General features: G+C 39.0%; 2 protein-coding genes across 3 annotated transcripts in view; one reads left to right on the top strand and one right to left on the bottom strand.

Annotated features, from left to right (window-relative positions):
- Window positions 1-3,730, bottom strand: part of trappc9 (trafficking protein particle complex subunit 9) — a 146,262-nt gene extending 142,532 nt beyond the window's left edge. Inside the window, exons 1-4 of one of the 2 annotated variants that reach the window (XM_079485643.1) lie at window positions 3,602-3,730; window positions 2,156-2,754; window positions 605-750; window positions 337-462 (exon numbers count right to left, since the gene is read on the bottom strand). In XM_079485643.1, coding sequence (XP_079341769.1) covers window positions 337-462; window positions 605-750; window positions 2,156-2,739 — 856 coding nt within the window. In that variant the 5' untranslated portion in view covers window positions 2,740-2,754; window positions 3,602-3,730. The remainder of the gene's footprint in view (window positions 1-336; window positions 463-604; window positions 751-2,155; window positions 2,755-3,601) is intronic. The other variant, XM_079485642.1, reaches the window with a different exon arrangement.
- Window positions 3,731-4,368: 638 nt separating this feature from the next.
- rragcb (Ras-related GTP binding Cb) lies at window positions 4,369-9,238 on the top strand. Its single transcript, XM_079485506.1, has 7 exons — window positions 4,369-4,807; window positions 5,916-6,119; window positions 6,296-6,495; window positions 6,770-6,884; window positions 7,083-7,225; window positions 7,378-7,526; window positions 7,944-9,238. Exons 1-7 carry the CDS (start codon window positions 4,622-4,624, stop codon window positions 8,120-8,122), a joined length of 1,176 nt encoding a protein of 391 aa, XP_079341632.1. The 5' UTR covers window positions 4,369-4,621; the 3' UTR covers window positions 8,123-9,238.
- Window positions 9,239-17,072: the final 7,834 nt, after the last annotated feature.

Here is a 17,072-nt window from a genome sequence, read left to right on the forward strand (position 1 = left end):
TACTAATGATGTTTCATAAAAGAAATAAACAGCCAATGAAAGCAATTGCGCTACATCGGAGCACATGCAGAGATGTGTTAATAATAATGAGACATCCCACTTCTTACTCTCACACATTCATTCATTCATTCATTCATTCATACAAAGATCTGGATAGTAAATGTAGGTTGTTTAGACTATTTGACATTCATCACAATCCAAGTTTCTCGTTTTTCCACCTTGGATATTTTGGAGATATAAAATGTTATACTTTGCAACATTTTATACTTGATCATACAGTGAATGAAGAGAAAAGGAAAGACAGAAAGGGAAGGGAAGCAGACTAAACACACTGACCAGGTCTGTGTCTCTTGCCAGCGTCTGCAGCGGAGGAAAGGCCAGGCTTACGCCCTCCGCTCTTCCCTGCAGTGCCTCCTGGGTAATGAAAGATGACAGAGGCCGAACACAATCCCTCCAGAGCAGCTGAGAAGGAAAACAAACAATGTGCTGTTCTTATACAAGACAGAAGAGTGCATGTGAATGCTGCAGGTCTTATACAAATCTAAAGACATTTGAAGAAAGTCTTTCAATAATGAATCAGTCAATCATTCCATCGCTGTCTTACCTCCCAGCCAGAGGAAGTCATTGACAGATCGCAGCAGCTCCACGGCCATGTGATAATGCACGAGAGCGTCCTGCAACATGCCCGCTTGCAAACACAGATCTCCCACGTGCTTCCTCATGCGGCCCTGACAGCGTTTTTTATAGTGCCTGAGGAGAAAGAAAAAACACGCTTTTATTCAGACAAACGCTCAACGCTTACGCAAAGAGCTCGGCCGTTTATCAACGCAAGACACGCTGGCAGCCAAGCACGGGTGACGTCAGCCATATTTAATTCAGGGTCTTTTTATCAATGCGGCTTCATTTGGCTCTCCTTCAATGGAACATCAATATGCTGATGTGGTTTTAAAGTTATCTATCATTATCATAGAGAGGGGAAGGTTCATTGGAGTCATTGCAGTGAAAGAAGCACAGGCAGGACTACAGGGATATTAACTAAAGGGGGAAAGCATTTTGGAACCTATTCAACTGTATTAACTGTTTTGTGAAAAATGGGGGAGGTAAAATAGTGGTGGAAGGACCCCAACCGGCACCAGGGTCAAGTGTATTCGATTTGTCTTTTTGTACTGGGTCTTCTGATAGTCTTCGCATACAGTAATGAAGTGTAAATCATGCAAAATTCATTCTGAGCACACGGACAACCATATTCAGATTCATGCTGAAAGTGTAGATGACATGAGCACAAAAGCTTCGCGAGCGATCACTCATGAATCACTGAATGGCATCTGTGCATTTCTGCAGGTTGCAGGAGAGGGGTGAACTTAAACACTTGACCCTGGCAGGCACCAGATTCCTGACAATCATGGCAGAGCTTCATATTCTTATCGTTTTAAGGATTAAGCGTCATTTCTGCTAAAATATTGACTTTCCAAACAGCTTCAAACGCTGGTCCGACCACTGTCTCTAAAGAGGAGGGGAAGAGGTTGATTGGGTAAGAATGAAGTAAAGCAGTAGATCTACCGGCTCACCTTTTCACACCCAATAAAAAACTCACAGGACAGTATGAAAGAAAAGAAGAAAGACAAATAAAACAAGGCAAAACAAAAACAAGAAAGGGGAGGAAAAACAACAACAATGATAAATCATGAAACATGAAACAGGACAGAAAACCATGCATGGTGTCCAAAAAAGCTGATCATGTGGCGCGAATCTTGGGTATATTATATTTACCATTGTGCATTCGGTCTTATTAATTTTTTAAAACTATTTTAGTTTTTATATATATTTCAGAGTAATATAGGAAAACAATTATTCATGAGTTATAACTTTATCAGTTACACTGCAGTGGTGCCAAAAAGTTGCTGTTCTTATTTTAGACCCACTTTAAAAGAAAAAAAGCCATTATTTTATAAGAAAGATACCTAAAAAAACACACTAAGCGAATCACTTCATAAAGAGTTTTTATAAATATGACATTTTCAAGTGTGCCACAGCATCCGAATACTGTTCTTCAGACATGAAGCCCCGAACATTAGTCCATCACTCGCTATGTTGGTTAAAAACAAAGTCATTCATCATTTTTCACTTTGGCATTTTATTCCAAGCAAAAACTCACCTACTGTCCGTGTCCAACCCGACAAAGTCCTTCTTCTCAAAGGGCACACACAGCAGCTGGATCTTATCTCCAGATTTATCTGTGGCTCTGTCCAGCCTTTTCGACTCCAGGACGATAAATATGGACTCCACAAAGTCCTCGACCCGTTTCTCCACATCAAGACAATCATCATAACTCGGGTAGAATGCCACATCCGTCCTCTGTTGCTCGGCCACCTCCCCCTGCATTCCAAAGACCAGCAGCCGTGAGTCGTACAGAGTCGAGCCAAACACCTCCTTCTGCCCGTGGAAACGGTCTGACGTCTGCGGCCACTCTTTGGCTGTGGCGCAGCTGGTCACGGCGATGAGTCCCACGACTTTGCGATGCGTCTGGAAGTCGCCCCACTCGTTGTTCTCGGGAGGGTAGTGATGCCGGTAACGGATGAAAAGAACACGCTGAGAGTCTCGGATGCTGACCTGGCTCACGCTGGTGATGCGTTTGTAAATGCGGAAGAACTGGTCTTCTGGGACGATGCCAACAGGCTGAACCACCACAAGGACTGTCTGATGGTCCTCAGCACACTGCATGTAGTCTGGGACACTCATATCTGCAGACAGAAACTTTACAGAGACAAAACAATGTTATTCAGTTCAGACCAACAGCTTATTTTGTGCATCTGTTGGTAATAACTAAAGCCACGACTGTAACCATTTATTCAAGATTATGTATTAACCATTAAATACATACAGTTTAAACATGAATCTACATAATACTAATATTCGCTACCTTTGATCAGTATTATAGCTATGACTCTTTGTCATTGTAAGTATATTTTCAGCTTTTTTACTAAGATTATAGTTTATGTAGGAGAATTCAAACACACATGAGAATCAAATCTCAAATCACCTCTACAGGCAACCTAGTCAGCATTATAACATAAATATATGCCAATAATTCTCTATGCCATACATTCAATACATATATCAACACTGAAAATGAACTGAAACACTCGTAAACAGACCCACAAACAGTCCTAAACAGCGTTTAAATGACACAACAAACATATATACATATATGTTTAACAATAACAAAAACGTTAATAAAGCAGAAATCTCAAAAGCATATATACACCCGCAGTAAGAGCAGTATTCAGTTCTTTCATTTGGTCAATAACACTATGGTCAACAATGCAACACAACCTCTATTCCCAAGTTTAACCACGCTAATTCCATACATTAATAGATGTTTTATGTGTATTTAATAGATTGTATAGATATCTGTGTCGGTTTTAATATACGTTGATTCAGAATGAAGCATCTTTAAAGACGAAGCAGGTGTCAATGTGAAACAACCCCCGAAACTAAACTCCGGTAAACGGTTCAAACTGAAACTGTGATATTGATTCAAATTCAATTTTTCAAACTAATATTTCCGCGAACAAAAGTAAAGATTTGTGTTTTTACTCACATATTGTCAAAAATAAACGCTTTTCCTGAAAACACAGCTGCTGTTTCTTCTTCTGCTGCAGCGGAGGGTGAGTCATATGTGCGCGTTCACGAGCGCCACCTGCTGGACTTCCTCCATCAGGTTACAGTGGGAATTGCACTGATTTAAATCGAAATATAAAGGTCTTTGTGGCTTTCTACTGGTAAAGTTTTGGCTTTGGGATGTGTTTTCTGATGGATGAGACCCGACAGAACACCATATATTGTGTTATGTTTTATAGTAAACTGCTAATGACTCATAATGGTATTTTTAATGTTAAACATTATCGTTTATATTATTACAATAAAGCAGGGCAATCTCAGAATGTCGTCTAAATGAAATAGTCTATCTACTAAACCTCATATCATCATCAAACTTTATAACTTTAAATAAATTGCATAAATATAGATATAAAATACTTAAATTTTCAATTGCAAGGTACTTTATTGGCATGATTGCGTGTTCTTACAATATTGCCAAAGCATAGAAAATATAACAAAGGCGATACAATAAGTACAAACATTAGAGTAAAATGAAAATAAGGTGCTGAGTAAGGGATAAATATAGAATGAAATATAAAATAAAGTATATGTAAATAAACGAGTGAAATATGGAAAATATAATATCTATATCAAATGTAGATTTCAAGCAGAAAATGTGCATCGGCTGTAACAGATTAAGGCATAAATTAGATGAATTCATAGATGTGTGTTTTCATGTCAAAACCGCTCCATCCAGAGGCCGCTCACCCGACAGACTTCTGTCACCCCGTAGACACTTCCGCTCGCCTGCAGCCGTTCTCCTGCGTCTGTCATATGATCAGCTTCCCGTTTGTGTTTGTGTTGATGCAGCAAGCTAACCGCTTTTCATAATGAAACCAATTTATTTCTATCCAAACTAAACCTCTTTTACACACCGATCTCACATCGATCGGTCGCACGGAGCACAGAGAGCCTACTAGGACAGTTAAAAGAATCTGAAAGCTTTTAAAAGTGGGTTATAATGTCGATGGAGTACGAGGAGCAGCTAGCCGGAAGCCTGGTGGACTCTTTCCCGAAAGACTTTGGCTATGGTGTGGAGAACATGGACATGATGCAGGAAAACATGGAAAACTCTCCATCTGCCGATAACAAACCCAGAATTCTGCTGATGGGACTGAGACGGAGCGGAAAATCTTCCATCCAGAAGGTCAGATGCGAGATTTATACCACAGTGATGTAATCGTGTGTGTGTTTATATATGTGTGTGTGTTTATATATGTGTGTGTTTATATATGTGTGTGTTTATATATATGTGTGTGTGTGTGTGTGTGTGTGTGTGTGTTTATATATGTGTGTGTGTTTGTGTGTGTTTATATATGTGTGTGTGTGTGTGTGTGTGTGTGTGTGTTTATATGTGTGTGTGTGTGTGTTTATATATGTATGTGTGTGTGTGTTTATATATGTGTGTGTGTGTGTGTGTTTATATATGTGTGTGTGTGTGTGTTTATATATATATGTGTGTGTGTGTGTGTTTATATATATATGTGTGTGTGTGTGTGTGTTTATATGTGTGTGTTTATATATGTGTGTGTGTTTGTGTGTGTTTATATATGTGTGTGTGTTTGTGTGTGTTTATTATATATGTGTGTGTGTGTTTATATATGTGTGTGTGTGTGTTTATATATGTGTGTGTGTGTGTTTATATATGTGTGTGTGTGTGTTTATATATGTGTGCGTGTGTGCGTGTGTGCGTGCGTGCGTGCGTGCGTGCGTGCGTGCGTGCGTGCGTGCGTGCGTGTGTGAGTGTTTATATATGTGTGCGTGTGTGTGTGAGTGTTTATATATGTGTGCGTGTGTGTGTGTGTGAGCAGTCATGAACCTATATATATAGGTTCATGACTGCTCTGCTACAAAATATGAAAATCATTACAGGAATTTTAAGAATAATATGGTTGTAATGGAATTGTATTGTTTTTTGATGTGGTAATGTGTTGGGTATGATGTTATTTGGTTTATGGGAACGTTATTTATACACATTAATAAGTTACATTAATAAATTCTGTTAAGGTTTTAATGGTAAACAACTGATGGGTTGCAAAGGTTTTCCTTTAAATGTATACACATTATCATTCATGTATAATATTTGCATGTATGTATATTTATGTATATATTATTCTTAGTATGACTTGTTTTTTGGCATAAGAAGTTCATCTGTGTGAATTATGAGAATCCATGGTTTTCCACTCAAATAAAGTTCATATTGTGTTCCCAGCAGATGTCTTATAAGTGCTTATATCTGCTGTTTTGAACGTCAGGTGGTGTTTCATAAGATGTCCCCTAATGAGACCCTATTCCTGGAGAGCACCAACAAGATCTGCAAGGACGACATCTCCGGAAGTTCTTTTGTCAACTTTCACATATGGGATTTTCCGGGACAGGTTGACTTTTTCGATCCGACTTTCGATTACGAGATGATTTTCAGGGGCACGGGTGCGTTGATCTTCGTCATTGATGCTCAGGTGAGCCGGAACCACAAAATATTGTGTCACTGGTTGGGGCTTACAAAGTGTGTGATGTTTGTAGTGTTATCATCTGAATTCGTCCCTCATTTCATTCTGCACGTCTGCTTATAGAAACTCTTTATTTTTCCTTGTCTTTATCTCAATGTTGTGTCTGTCTGTCTGTCTCTCTGCAGGATGATTATGTAGAGGCATTAGGGCGACTGCATCTGACAGTGTCGCGGGCGTTCAGAGTAAACCCGGAAATCAATTTCGAGGTGTTTATACACAAAGTGGATGGTTTATCTGACGATCATAAGATTGAAACGCAGAGAGATATTCATCAGAGGGCTAATGACGATCTAGCCGATGCCAGTCTGGAAAAGCTTCACCTGAGGTTGCTCATTTTGATCTCATCTGATACTTAATAGATGAATAGCTCCAGCAGGTTATGTCTTTAGAAATGTGTAATGTATATTCCTAAATATTTGTTTCACTCTGATACGCATCACAAATCCATTGTTGATATTGATTCGTTACTTCTTCACTTTTATTGCTGTGCACTCTTATCATATTTTGTGTTAAACTCATCCAACTTCTGTCATGTTTGGATGTTGTTTGATGTATAAATATGATGTCAATTGCTGATGCTTCTCTTTGTTTGGGTTCAGTTTCTATCTCACCAGCATCTATGATCACTCCATCTTCGAGGCCTTCAGTAAAGTGGTTCAAAAACTCATTCCTCAGCTGCCCACACTGGAAAACCTCCTCAACATATTTATCTCTGTACGTAGACAGCTGCTTTCCTCATACACTTTGCCCAACTTATTTGAGCTTGACTCTAGCTTACTTCAGGTTTGAAGCTTAAATGAGTTTTGTTGACTCTAGATGGCTTTATCTGTGTTTTACACAGACAGTAATTCATTTGTATTTCCTTAATAACATCATTAATATATGTGTGTTTCTTACGTGACTTCCTCTCAGAATTCTGGGATTGAGAAAGCCTTTCTGTTTGACGTGGTCAGTAAGATCTACATCGCCACAGACAGCTCGCCAGTGGACATGCAGTCATACGAGCTCTGCTGTGACATGATCGATGTCGTCATAGACGTCTCGTGTATTTACGGGTGAGAAACTGACCGTTGAAACCAAAACAAATAATCCAAATCATCATAAAGACCTTTAACTTTATGTTGTTTGCACTTCTGTAGTGCTCCATGAATATAATTCTATCATCTGATTTTGTAAGGGTATAGATTTGTCTTTGGTGTGTTTACAGACTGAAGGACGACAGCAACAGCAACGCTTACGATAAAGAATCTTTGGCCATTATAAAGTTGAATAACACCACAGTGCTTTACCTCAAAGAGGTAACAAAGTTCCTGGCTCTGGTCTGCATCCTGAGAGAGGAGAGCTTCGAGAGGAAAGGTGAGGGAGAATAACAGCATGTTAATGAAGTTTTAGTTTTAGGCGTCTACATTGTTTTAATGAGAGCAAACCCTCATTGATGCCCAGCCATTGGCTGTTTAAACAGTCGTCCCTTAAACTCACACCATCGGTTGAAATAATGGTAACTAAATCTGCTTGAACAAAACAACCACAAAACGCAGCAGGATTCACACTTTAGTGTAAATCAAAAGTACAAAAGTTATGGTATTGCTTTTGTTGTCACTGCATATAAAGCAGGGAGGAGAAAGTATTTGAACATTTTCATGAATTACGTACATCAGTTTTGCAGTTTTTGTCACACTTGATTTTTGGTCTATCAAGAGTCGTGAACAGATGACGCAGGTTTCTTACGTTGATGACACACACGCCCACATGACACTCGACTGTATTCCGCAGGTTTGATAGACTACAATTTCCACTGCTTCAGAAAGGCCATTCACGAGGTGTTTGAGGTGAGCAGCGCCTCCCAGAGGACAGTAGCAGCGGTGCAGTCCAGCCCACCCCACAGCAGCGGCAACGCTCTGGTCCGACTCAAATCGGCAGCGATGAACGGTACCCCCAGAAGTCTGATTTAACCCGGGACACATGGACCTCTAAGAACACAGGGCCTTTACTTAAGTGCACTAAACATGCACTACTTTACATATGAGATTACTGGAGCGCTTCTGTGGTTACACCTGCTGTTTCAGGTACACAGAGACACACCAGAGGACTCAAGGAGAACTACATTGCTGCTCTTTTATGAATTTATGATTTCTGTGCGTGCGCGTGTGTGTGTGTGCCTGTATATGAGTGTGTGCAAACACAGTATCACCTAATGTTATACAGGCAAACGGAAAGTCTGTGCAATGTGGCCAAGAAATTGAAACACAAATAATGACAATTATGTTTTAGACCATCCAGATTCACTAGTTCTTCCTGTAGCAGAATTCCTCGTTTGTTGGCCCTGTAATTTACTTCTGACCTTTGTGAGGATTTTAGTGGGAATAAAGGGATAAAAGGCCCAAATTACATTTCAACGCACGTGTGGATGTCTACGTGTCTCTGAATTGCCTTACAGCTACATGAATCGCACACAGAGACTTTTTCTTTAGTGAAAAAATGAATCCAGCTAAATAATAAGTAATCGACTGAAGTTTTCGTCCCGGACTTTCAACAAAAGTATTCAGTGTAATTTGCCATATAATGGTTATTCCAGTGTTCTGGTGTACATGCAGAATACAGTATAAAGTCTGTTGAACTTGAGATAACGGTATTATGTGAAGAACCCATATTCCTTCTTTTACGTGATTTATTATTTTATTCACTTTCAAAAATGTCCAGTTCTTGTTCGGATATAATGAGGGCTGTGTGTGTTTGCGTGCATAGATTGTGAAAGTTTTTTGTTTGAATGATGGTTTAATCCGTGTGTGTGTGTGTGTGTGTGTGTCCTTTGTTTTTTCTAATAAAGTGTAAAAGAATAAGATATTAATTTTGTGATCGAATTATAAAGATTATTTAGAAAAGGAAAATTGTTTACTCATGTTATATTTTGTCTCCGAGCACGATGAAATATTAAAGCTATATTCATTTCTGCCTTTTGTTCTTGTTTATTAAATGACCTGTGGACACTTTCGTGTAGTGTCTCTAGATGTCGCTGTTTAATAGTATTATTTCAGTTGAATAACGTTTTTTGTTTTAATGCTTTATTGAACATTTTGTTATAAAGAACAATGTTACAACAGAAACTTAACATAAAGAAACACTTAAATTAATGAAAAGAGAGAAAATAATACATCACCATGGCTCGAAACAGACAAGACAAAAAAATTAAGAATAATTATAAAACAGGAGAGGGAGTTACACAAACAATAAAACAAATAATTTACAAATTAAATAGGTTGAAAAGCTTATAAGCAGAGCAAATTTGTGCTTTCATATTGGAAGAAAACATAATTGTTTTTAAATACAGTTTTATCTCTTGTAGAAATACTATAAAATACGTTAGCTATTAGAAAATGTATATAAAATTTACATAGAGAAAGAATTAGGTTGATTATAAAACATACATTTTGGTCACCTTCAAAACGTAAGCTTTGAATAAAACGGATCGTGACATCAAAGTATCGGGAGAGTTGGGCGAAAGTTGTGATCTCGCGATAGTATGATATCATACCACGATTGCTCTGCGCACAGATGCATAAAGTCGAAAACGGACTAAACCAGAGCAGTGTAATTCATATTATATGTTTGATTTTCCTTATTTAAATGAGTCACTTTGAGAATTAACCTCGCAGATAAAGAAATGCATGTGTCACCTCGGCACAGACAGATAAAGAGAAGTGCATGCACGTCGTCTACTATTTTATTGCTTAAACGGCAGAATAACAACTGTAAAGTAATTACGTTTATTTGTTGTACTTAATATCACCTATAATAACCGTATGTGTGATAAAAACAACACATTAAATAGTTTTTAACAGTTGAATGTGTGGATATTTCTAAATAAAATATAGTCAAGCTTCACAATAAGTGCAAATAATCATTTATTAAACGTTGATGTTTTGACAGTTTGAAGAATAAACAGGGATGCGGAGAGTTAGTTTGGATGTAATGGTCCAGCAGATGTGGGCGCGGTGTGACTATCGAGCATTTGGGAAGCTGCGCGGTGCGCGCTCGCGTGTGTCAGTCAGACCGCAGTCCGATTTCGCGCATCAGACGACACACATCGGCTGGACTTGAAAACCCCGGTAAGATCTTAACTTACTTCTGCTTTAAACTCGGTTCACACTTGTGAAAAGTTCTGGCATACGGATACACTTTAGTTTTGGTGTCTCACTGCTGCGTAAAGCTCACCATAAAGCGGAACGCATGTACAGGTGTGCTCGCTTTAGATGTCCATCATCTATTTGTCATCGTAATTGTGTCTGTATTTCTACTGAACCTCGTGAAGACTTTCTGATGGTTTGCTCTGTTCATTGAGTTTTTTCTATGTATTTGTGTGTATTGAATGGTGTTCATTGTTTAAGCAGAGTGTCTGTCAGGCTGTTTGTTTTCCCATACAGGACAATCATTTTGGAAAAGTCTCAAAGATCTACAGTTTAGTTTTTGTACCAAACAAGGATAGTTTCCTCGTGCGGTGTGAGGCACCCCGGGGACAAAGACATCATGAAAAGTAAATGTTTCCCAAACAGGGAGGACGGGAAGTTTCTTATTGGCATTAAAATGGAATTTACCCACAACTTCCTGCCCGGACATGTTTGAATGGGTAAAATCGTATTATTCACAGATCCTGATGTTTCATTGATTTGAGCCTTTTGTTTAAAAACATTTTGTGTGACATCAGCAATGAACGTCTATGGAGATCAACTATGGTAAAGTGATTTCCCTGCTGTTGTGTGTCGTGTCATTGTGATGTCTATGAATGAGATATAATAGGTCTTTATAAAGATATAAGAATCTGTGAATCTTGCTTTTAATAGTTGCAGAGAGAAATCAAACCTCTAGAAAGCAGCATCATGGTTTTCATGGGGATCAGACGGGGATAGATTATGATATTAGGAGACGGCTCCGGTGAGGTAAGGGCTTGTAAAACTAAAGGATACTAACATTTGGAGGTATTCTGTACCACCAGGGCAAGTGTGGTGTCCAGACGCGCGCTGCTTGTTTTTTCCACCATCTAAATGCATGATGTCACACCCGCAATTTCCAGACATACAGCGAATTTGGCACCAAGCGGGATAGTTTCCACTCACATTCAGCAAACACATGGTTATGGGTCTGTATAGACGTGTAAATGGCTTGCTGAGAGAAATCTTTCTAAATGACTAACTGGCAGAAATGTTGGTTTTCTAAGAAAACCAACTGTTTGTTCACCATCTGGAGAATGGAATGTGCCATTTTCTTTTGCGGAAAAATTCCTTTGCTTGCCCTTTTTTAAAGCATCTCATTCTTCTGTGCTATGGCCCTGACCACAGTGGCATTCTCACAGGGTGGTACAGGCAGAGAGGGTGGGGCTTAGACAATAGCTGGAGAAAAGCCAGGCCCATAGACACGCTATGATCTCGGTATAGTGTGACCCCTAACACATAGCACACTTTAAAAATAATGGTGCTGTATCTGGGGCTTCAGCGGTTCTTTTGGATGACTGAGGTGCTCAAAGAAAAAAATTATTTGGAAACTGATGAGCAAAGCGAGCTGTTCGTGGCTGCACTTAGCCAAAAAGAAACGCAAGTTGCGATTGACTCCTTTTCCGTATCGAGACGTATATCCGAGTGAAACGGCTTCTGAAATTTGATAAAATGAAGGGCGGGGCTTCATTTTGCCTTTCTCTTTTTGATTGGTTTGTTGTAAGTTATGCCTGGAGGGGGGGACTAAAAATGCCTGGCCATTGGACAGTCAGTATAGTCCTGCCTCTTTTCTGTTGCTGAGGTCATTGTTGTTGAGAGGGGGCGGAGCTTAATGTTTTTGATTAAACATTACAAGTGCAAATTAATTTAGAGTTTAATAACGGTGTGCACGGATAACTCATTTATAATAATCACTGCAACACTGTGTAAAACACTTAGACTTTCCCTGTTTGATGTCGTGGTGACTTTAACCAGGCAAAGCTTATTTTACGTCTTAGAAAAGAGAGCTTCACACACAGATCTAAAGTTAACAGTTTTAAAAGACGGCTAATAGACAATGAACATGAAACATCACTTAGACTGAATATGTTCACAGTTTAAAAAGAGAGCTCAGATAGATTCATGTTATCATCAACACACTGTTCTTCAATAAACGTGAGACAGTAAACTGAATTTACAAGGATTCTTTACTGTATTTTACCGACGAGGTAACGTAGACCTCGATTACATTTCTCGTCTGATATGCTTGTTTTTTTTGTTACATCGCACCGGAAGCTTCTCCCATCTTTCACGTCTTTCTCCCTTGTTCCCCTATGATTTTGAGCCATGAACCACCTTTAGTGCACTATTTTCTTTAGATCGGGGACGTAACCCTTTCTGAGGTCATACAAATAGTTATCATGGTCGCCATGGATTTGTTAAAAAAAATGTAAAATGACATTGGTATGAGATGCAGACCCGGGCGCACCCACAACCCTACACAGAGTAAACGGTCTGGAAAATGAATGGGTGGAATATATGACATTCCTTTGTTTTTTTATCTCCGTGGTCGTACCAACCTTTACATTTTTACAGTTTTGTAAAATAGATTTGAGAAAAATCTAATGGAAACCTACTGTAGGTGGTTTTATATTAAAAGGCTAAATCAACAGTGACTTTAGTGTAAGTTTGATTTGCGTTTCAATGCCTAAATGAAAAGAAAAACGTTGGGTTGTTTTCCACCCATGGTTGGTTCAAATATGGACAAACTCCAGCGGCTAAATTAAACTAGAAAATGTGTATATTTGATCCAACCATGTGTTGAGCACAACCCAGCATTTTTAGAGGCTATAATCGCTTCGAAAAAAAGTAAAAGCACTCCAACTTTCTCAACAAGCCAAATCATTTTGGGTACATCGATTATGTCTGTAGTGAACAAAGAAAATGATGAATCAGAGTTTTGCCTTGGCAGAGACTACAAATAACTTGCATTTGGCAAAAGTGAGGGTATCATTTGTAAGGGTGCGGGTGGTAAAGAAACACTTCTTTATTCTCACTCCAGATTTTCCTTTGGTCTCTTTATGCATGTGGTGATTGTTTCGCGATCTGTTGAAACAGATCAAAAACCAGTTGAATCAACTTGTAATTTACTCCACATGTGTATTGTAAATCCATTACGTTCAACACGTGGTCGTGTTATCAGTATTTTTCATTGCAGGTTTATTGCCTAAATCAGAGTAGATATAGGAGAAATGTGCAGGTTTAATGTATCAAATCTCTGTAGATAAGAGAAAAGGGATTTATAGTGAATAAATTTTTCTACTAATACAGACGCGGTGGTAAAATCATGTCTTAAGCTATTTCGCTACGCCTCCAGGTGTAGTCAAATAATTTCAGTAAAACATGAGTTGTTTTATTATAGTTTCTGTTTTTGCATTGAATAAGCTTGACTCTCTGTAGTGGTCAGGATACCTGTGGAAATCACATTGAAGGAAAGTTTGTTCTAGGGGAAGGTTTTACGCACCGTTTAACAGCAAGTTTCTTTGGAGACCTGCGGCTTGTGGAATATATGAGGTGGAACCAGAACAAAGACGCCATTCCTGGATTTGGGAGTGATGGGATCTGTGTAAATTAAAACTACCTCTGGATTGTGCATCATTAAACTTTCGGTTCTTTATTCAGATGTGGACTTAAATCAGTGCTCGAATTAAAGGGGGACAGGGGTATCCCATAAGAAGTAAAAAATAGACCCGGGGGGTCCCTCAGATATTTTCGAGTAAAAACGATAATGACAAATGTGATTAAATTCTTGCAAAGGATGTGGTTAATTTTGTGAATTAATATTTACAATTATTGAAATAAGTTTGTTTATGGGCTAGTTGTCATGTCTCTAAAGAACGCTAAGCGCAGGAGATCGTAGACGTGACCGCTTGCTTGATCGGCATCGCTCTGGTGAAGCGGACTTCAGCTAAAAAATGGAGAATAAACCTCCACTCGCAGTCGGCAAGTGGAAGCTTCTACTTTTTGAGGGGTGATTTTTCTCTCTCTATATATCTTTCCACTATATTTAGTCGGGGCTTTTGTATTCCATGCGTAAATTATCATTAGGCCTGGTTCTGGGGTGCTAGAGATCTCAATGAAGATGGATGACAGCTTTTTAGTAATTATAAAGGGAGTGCTCATTGTGCGGTTTCTTTGCTATTTATAATCCATTCAGAATGTGATAAAACTTGTTTTTCATGCTGCAAAGACCAACGGGCAAATACACGCTACAAAGTTTTGGGAATTACACCAGCATATAAATGCGGGATTCACTCTTGAAATTAAGCAAACCTTTGGACTGATGGTTGAACAGTCTGCTGACTGACAGACTCGCTTATAACGGTCCCTTGCCGTTACCTACTGATCGTAACTAAATTGCACTGAAATCGTTGAAAAATCCCCACAACACTAACACACAGCCTGACAGCCGGTCTTCTTGTCACAATTTAATATCTAATAAACTAGTTTCTTGCATTTAAAGTCTTTTGGAACAAACATTTTTATCACCGCACCAAGAAAAGACTTGATTCAATTCGAGCACTGACTAAAATCATGTTGATAACAAAAGTTTGTGTGTTTAAATATGAAACTCTTTCTTGCACTTTGTGAAATCAGGTTTATTTATACGAGCGTTTATACTGCCAGATTTCTGGTGTAAAAGACAGGCTGACATTTATACATTTGCATCTTAATGTATCTCGTGCCTGTTATACAAACCCATTTGTAGAACCGTCTTCTTAAAAGTCATAATGAAACGTTTCTTTGCGTAATCTTACGTCTATGATCCCTGATGAAGTGACATTCAGTGAAATGTCAAGGGGTTGAAAGAGCAACATCTTGAAAGGTCAGAAAGCTCTGGTCATTTTACAGTCTTGACCATGAAGCTGTCTCGAAGCAGATTAACCAGCTGAACACTTTGGGATATGTTTCAATCTTTACATACATGAAGACTTTGGGATGTTGGGGCGATGTGGTAGACGTGTCCCCTGCTGTGTGATCCGAGAACTTTGGAAACATTCCTAAATTTGTAACGTCTTTCTGCTGGCTGTATATGTACATTCCACAACACCTACACGCCGTTCTTTCCCTTCCTTTTGAATGTGTCAGCATGAATGAATAAGACATGACACATACACACCTGCCATGTGTGCGCAGGAAGCTGAAAATGGGAAAGATCAACTAGACTGGACTTTTATTAAAGAGAAAATGTAGCTTGCTTATTAAAGACTTGGTGTCCACTGTCCAGTTTGAATGTACTACAAGATTCAATCTGTTTTGTGGGCTAAACTGAACATTAACATCATCGGCAGTCTCCTCTGGCTTGGTTGTACTGTCATCCCTGACTTGCAAAAAAACGAAATTGACATTTAGAGTTGCTGGATCCTTGATATGTGTTGATGTGTCATGGTTATGATGTCATCCTTTCTGTCTTAGCCATTTTTGGATAAAGCTTGATAAATACATTTTGGATAAATGTTTTACTTTTGATTCATTACTGTTTTATTTTATGGTATCGTTATGAGATCTGAGAAGTGAATGATAGATATTTCTGTAACAAACGTCTTTAAGATTTAAAGGTTCACCATGTTCTAGAATCCGACTTCTGTTGCATGAATGACTCCACACCGAACGCCGGAGGAGATAGCAGTCCTTTCCTAATATAAACAAACAAGGATGGGAAATGTGTGGACAAAAAGAGGCAGTCTGGACAAACAACTGACCCTTGACTTTGCGTTTTTGTGTCATTGTTCAGAAATGTTCCTTTGAGGGCTCCTGTGTCGCACAGCTGTTGTTCAAACGGCTTTACGCGCAGACACCAGACTCTTTGACATGAAACATTTACAGGACGCTGGGGGTTGACTTTCCTGAACGCCAGTCAAAAACAAAAGTTTGGTGTTGGGTCTGAAAAAGTGTGCGTTATAACATGGTTTGATGTCACATCTCGGCCGATATCCAATAAAATGACTTATCTAAGCAGGGGTTGCTTAGATATCATTGTTATATTACAATATATTATGAAGATATATTACAAGTTGCCTGCTGCTACCAAATAAAAAAAAGATGCTCTTGCATAAGGATGTAACCATAGCAACAGTGGAATTAATAGCTTTATATTCACAATCACATTTGATGGGAAATTTTAGTTGAAGCATTCAGAAGTCTTCTGTTAAATGTATAAAAGACTCGGATGGTCTCTGGTCATTGCAGATGAATAAGGAGATCTGAGCTCTAAACACTGCTGTTCAGTGTGGGAATATGTCTATTCTCACGCTCCGTGTCACACACACACACACTCATGATCATAGACGTAACACACACATGTAGAATGTGACCACGTGGCTCCCACTGGAATCCTATTCGTTTAATCAGAGATAATGAAACAGACTTAAGATCCCGGGTGGATACTTGGACTCCAGACACGCAAGTATTTAATTTACTGCCGTTGTTAATTAAAAACCTTAACAGGGTGTCTCCGTGGACTTTATCAATTGCATTGCACTTCTGTCTAATGGGAAAACATGCATTTCATTAACCCTTCACCCGAATGTTGTTTTTTGTGTTTATTATTTAGGACTGGAGTCAAGATCTTGACAGAGAGCATTATGTCCGAATCATTCGACTGCGAGAGCTGTAAAGAGTCTCTGTATGGCAAGAAATACATCCAGGTGGATGATGTTCCTCATTGTGTCCCGTGTTACGACCGTCTGCACGGCAACACCTGTCACGAGTGTAAAGAGCTCATCGCACACAGCACCCGGGTACGTTTTGAAAATGGTTTCATTATAAATGTGCCGGCGATGTGGAATGCATTGCCACCATTACTGTACCGCAGAGGATGCATGCCGTTGTTTGTGTAAGATTTCTTCTGTGTGCATGGAACATACTTCATGAATGA

The sequence above is a fragment of the Barbatula barbatula genome (genome assembly GCF_947034865.1).
Source record: "Barbatula barbatula genome assembly, chromosome: 21".
NCBI classification, from domain to species: Eukaryota; Metazoa; Chordata; class Actinopteri; order Cypriniformes; family Nemacheilidae; genus Barbatula; species Barbatula barbatula.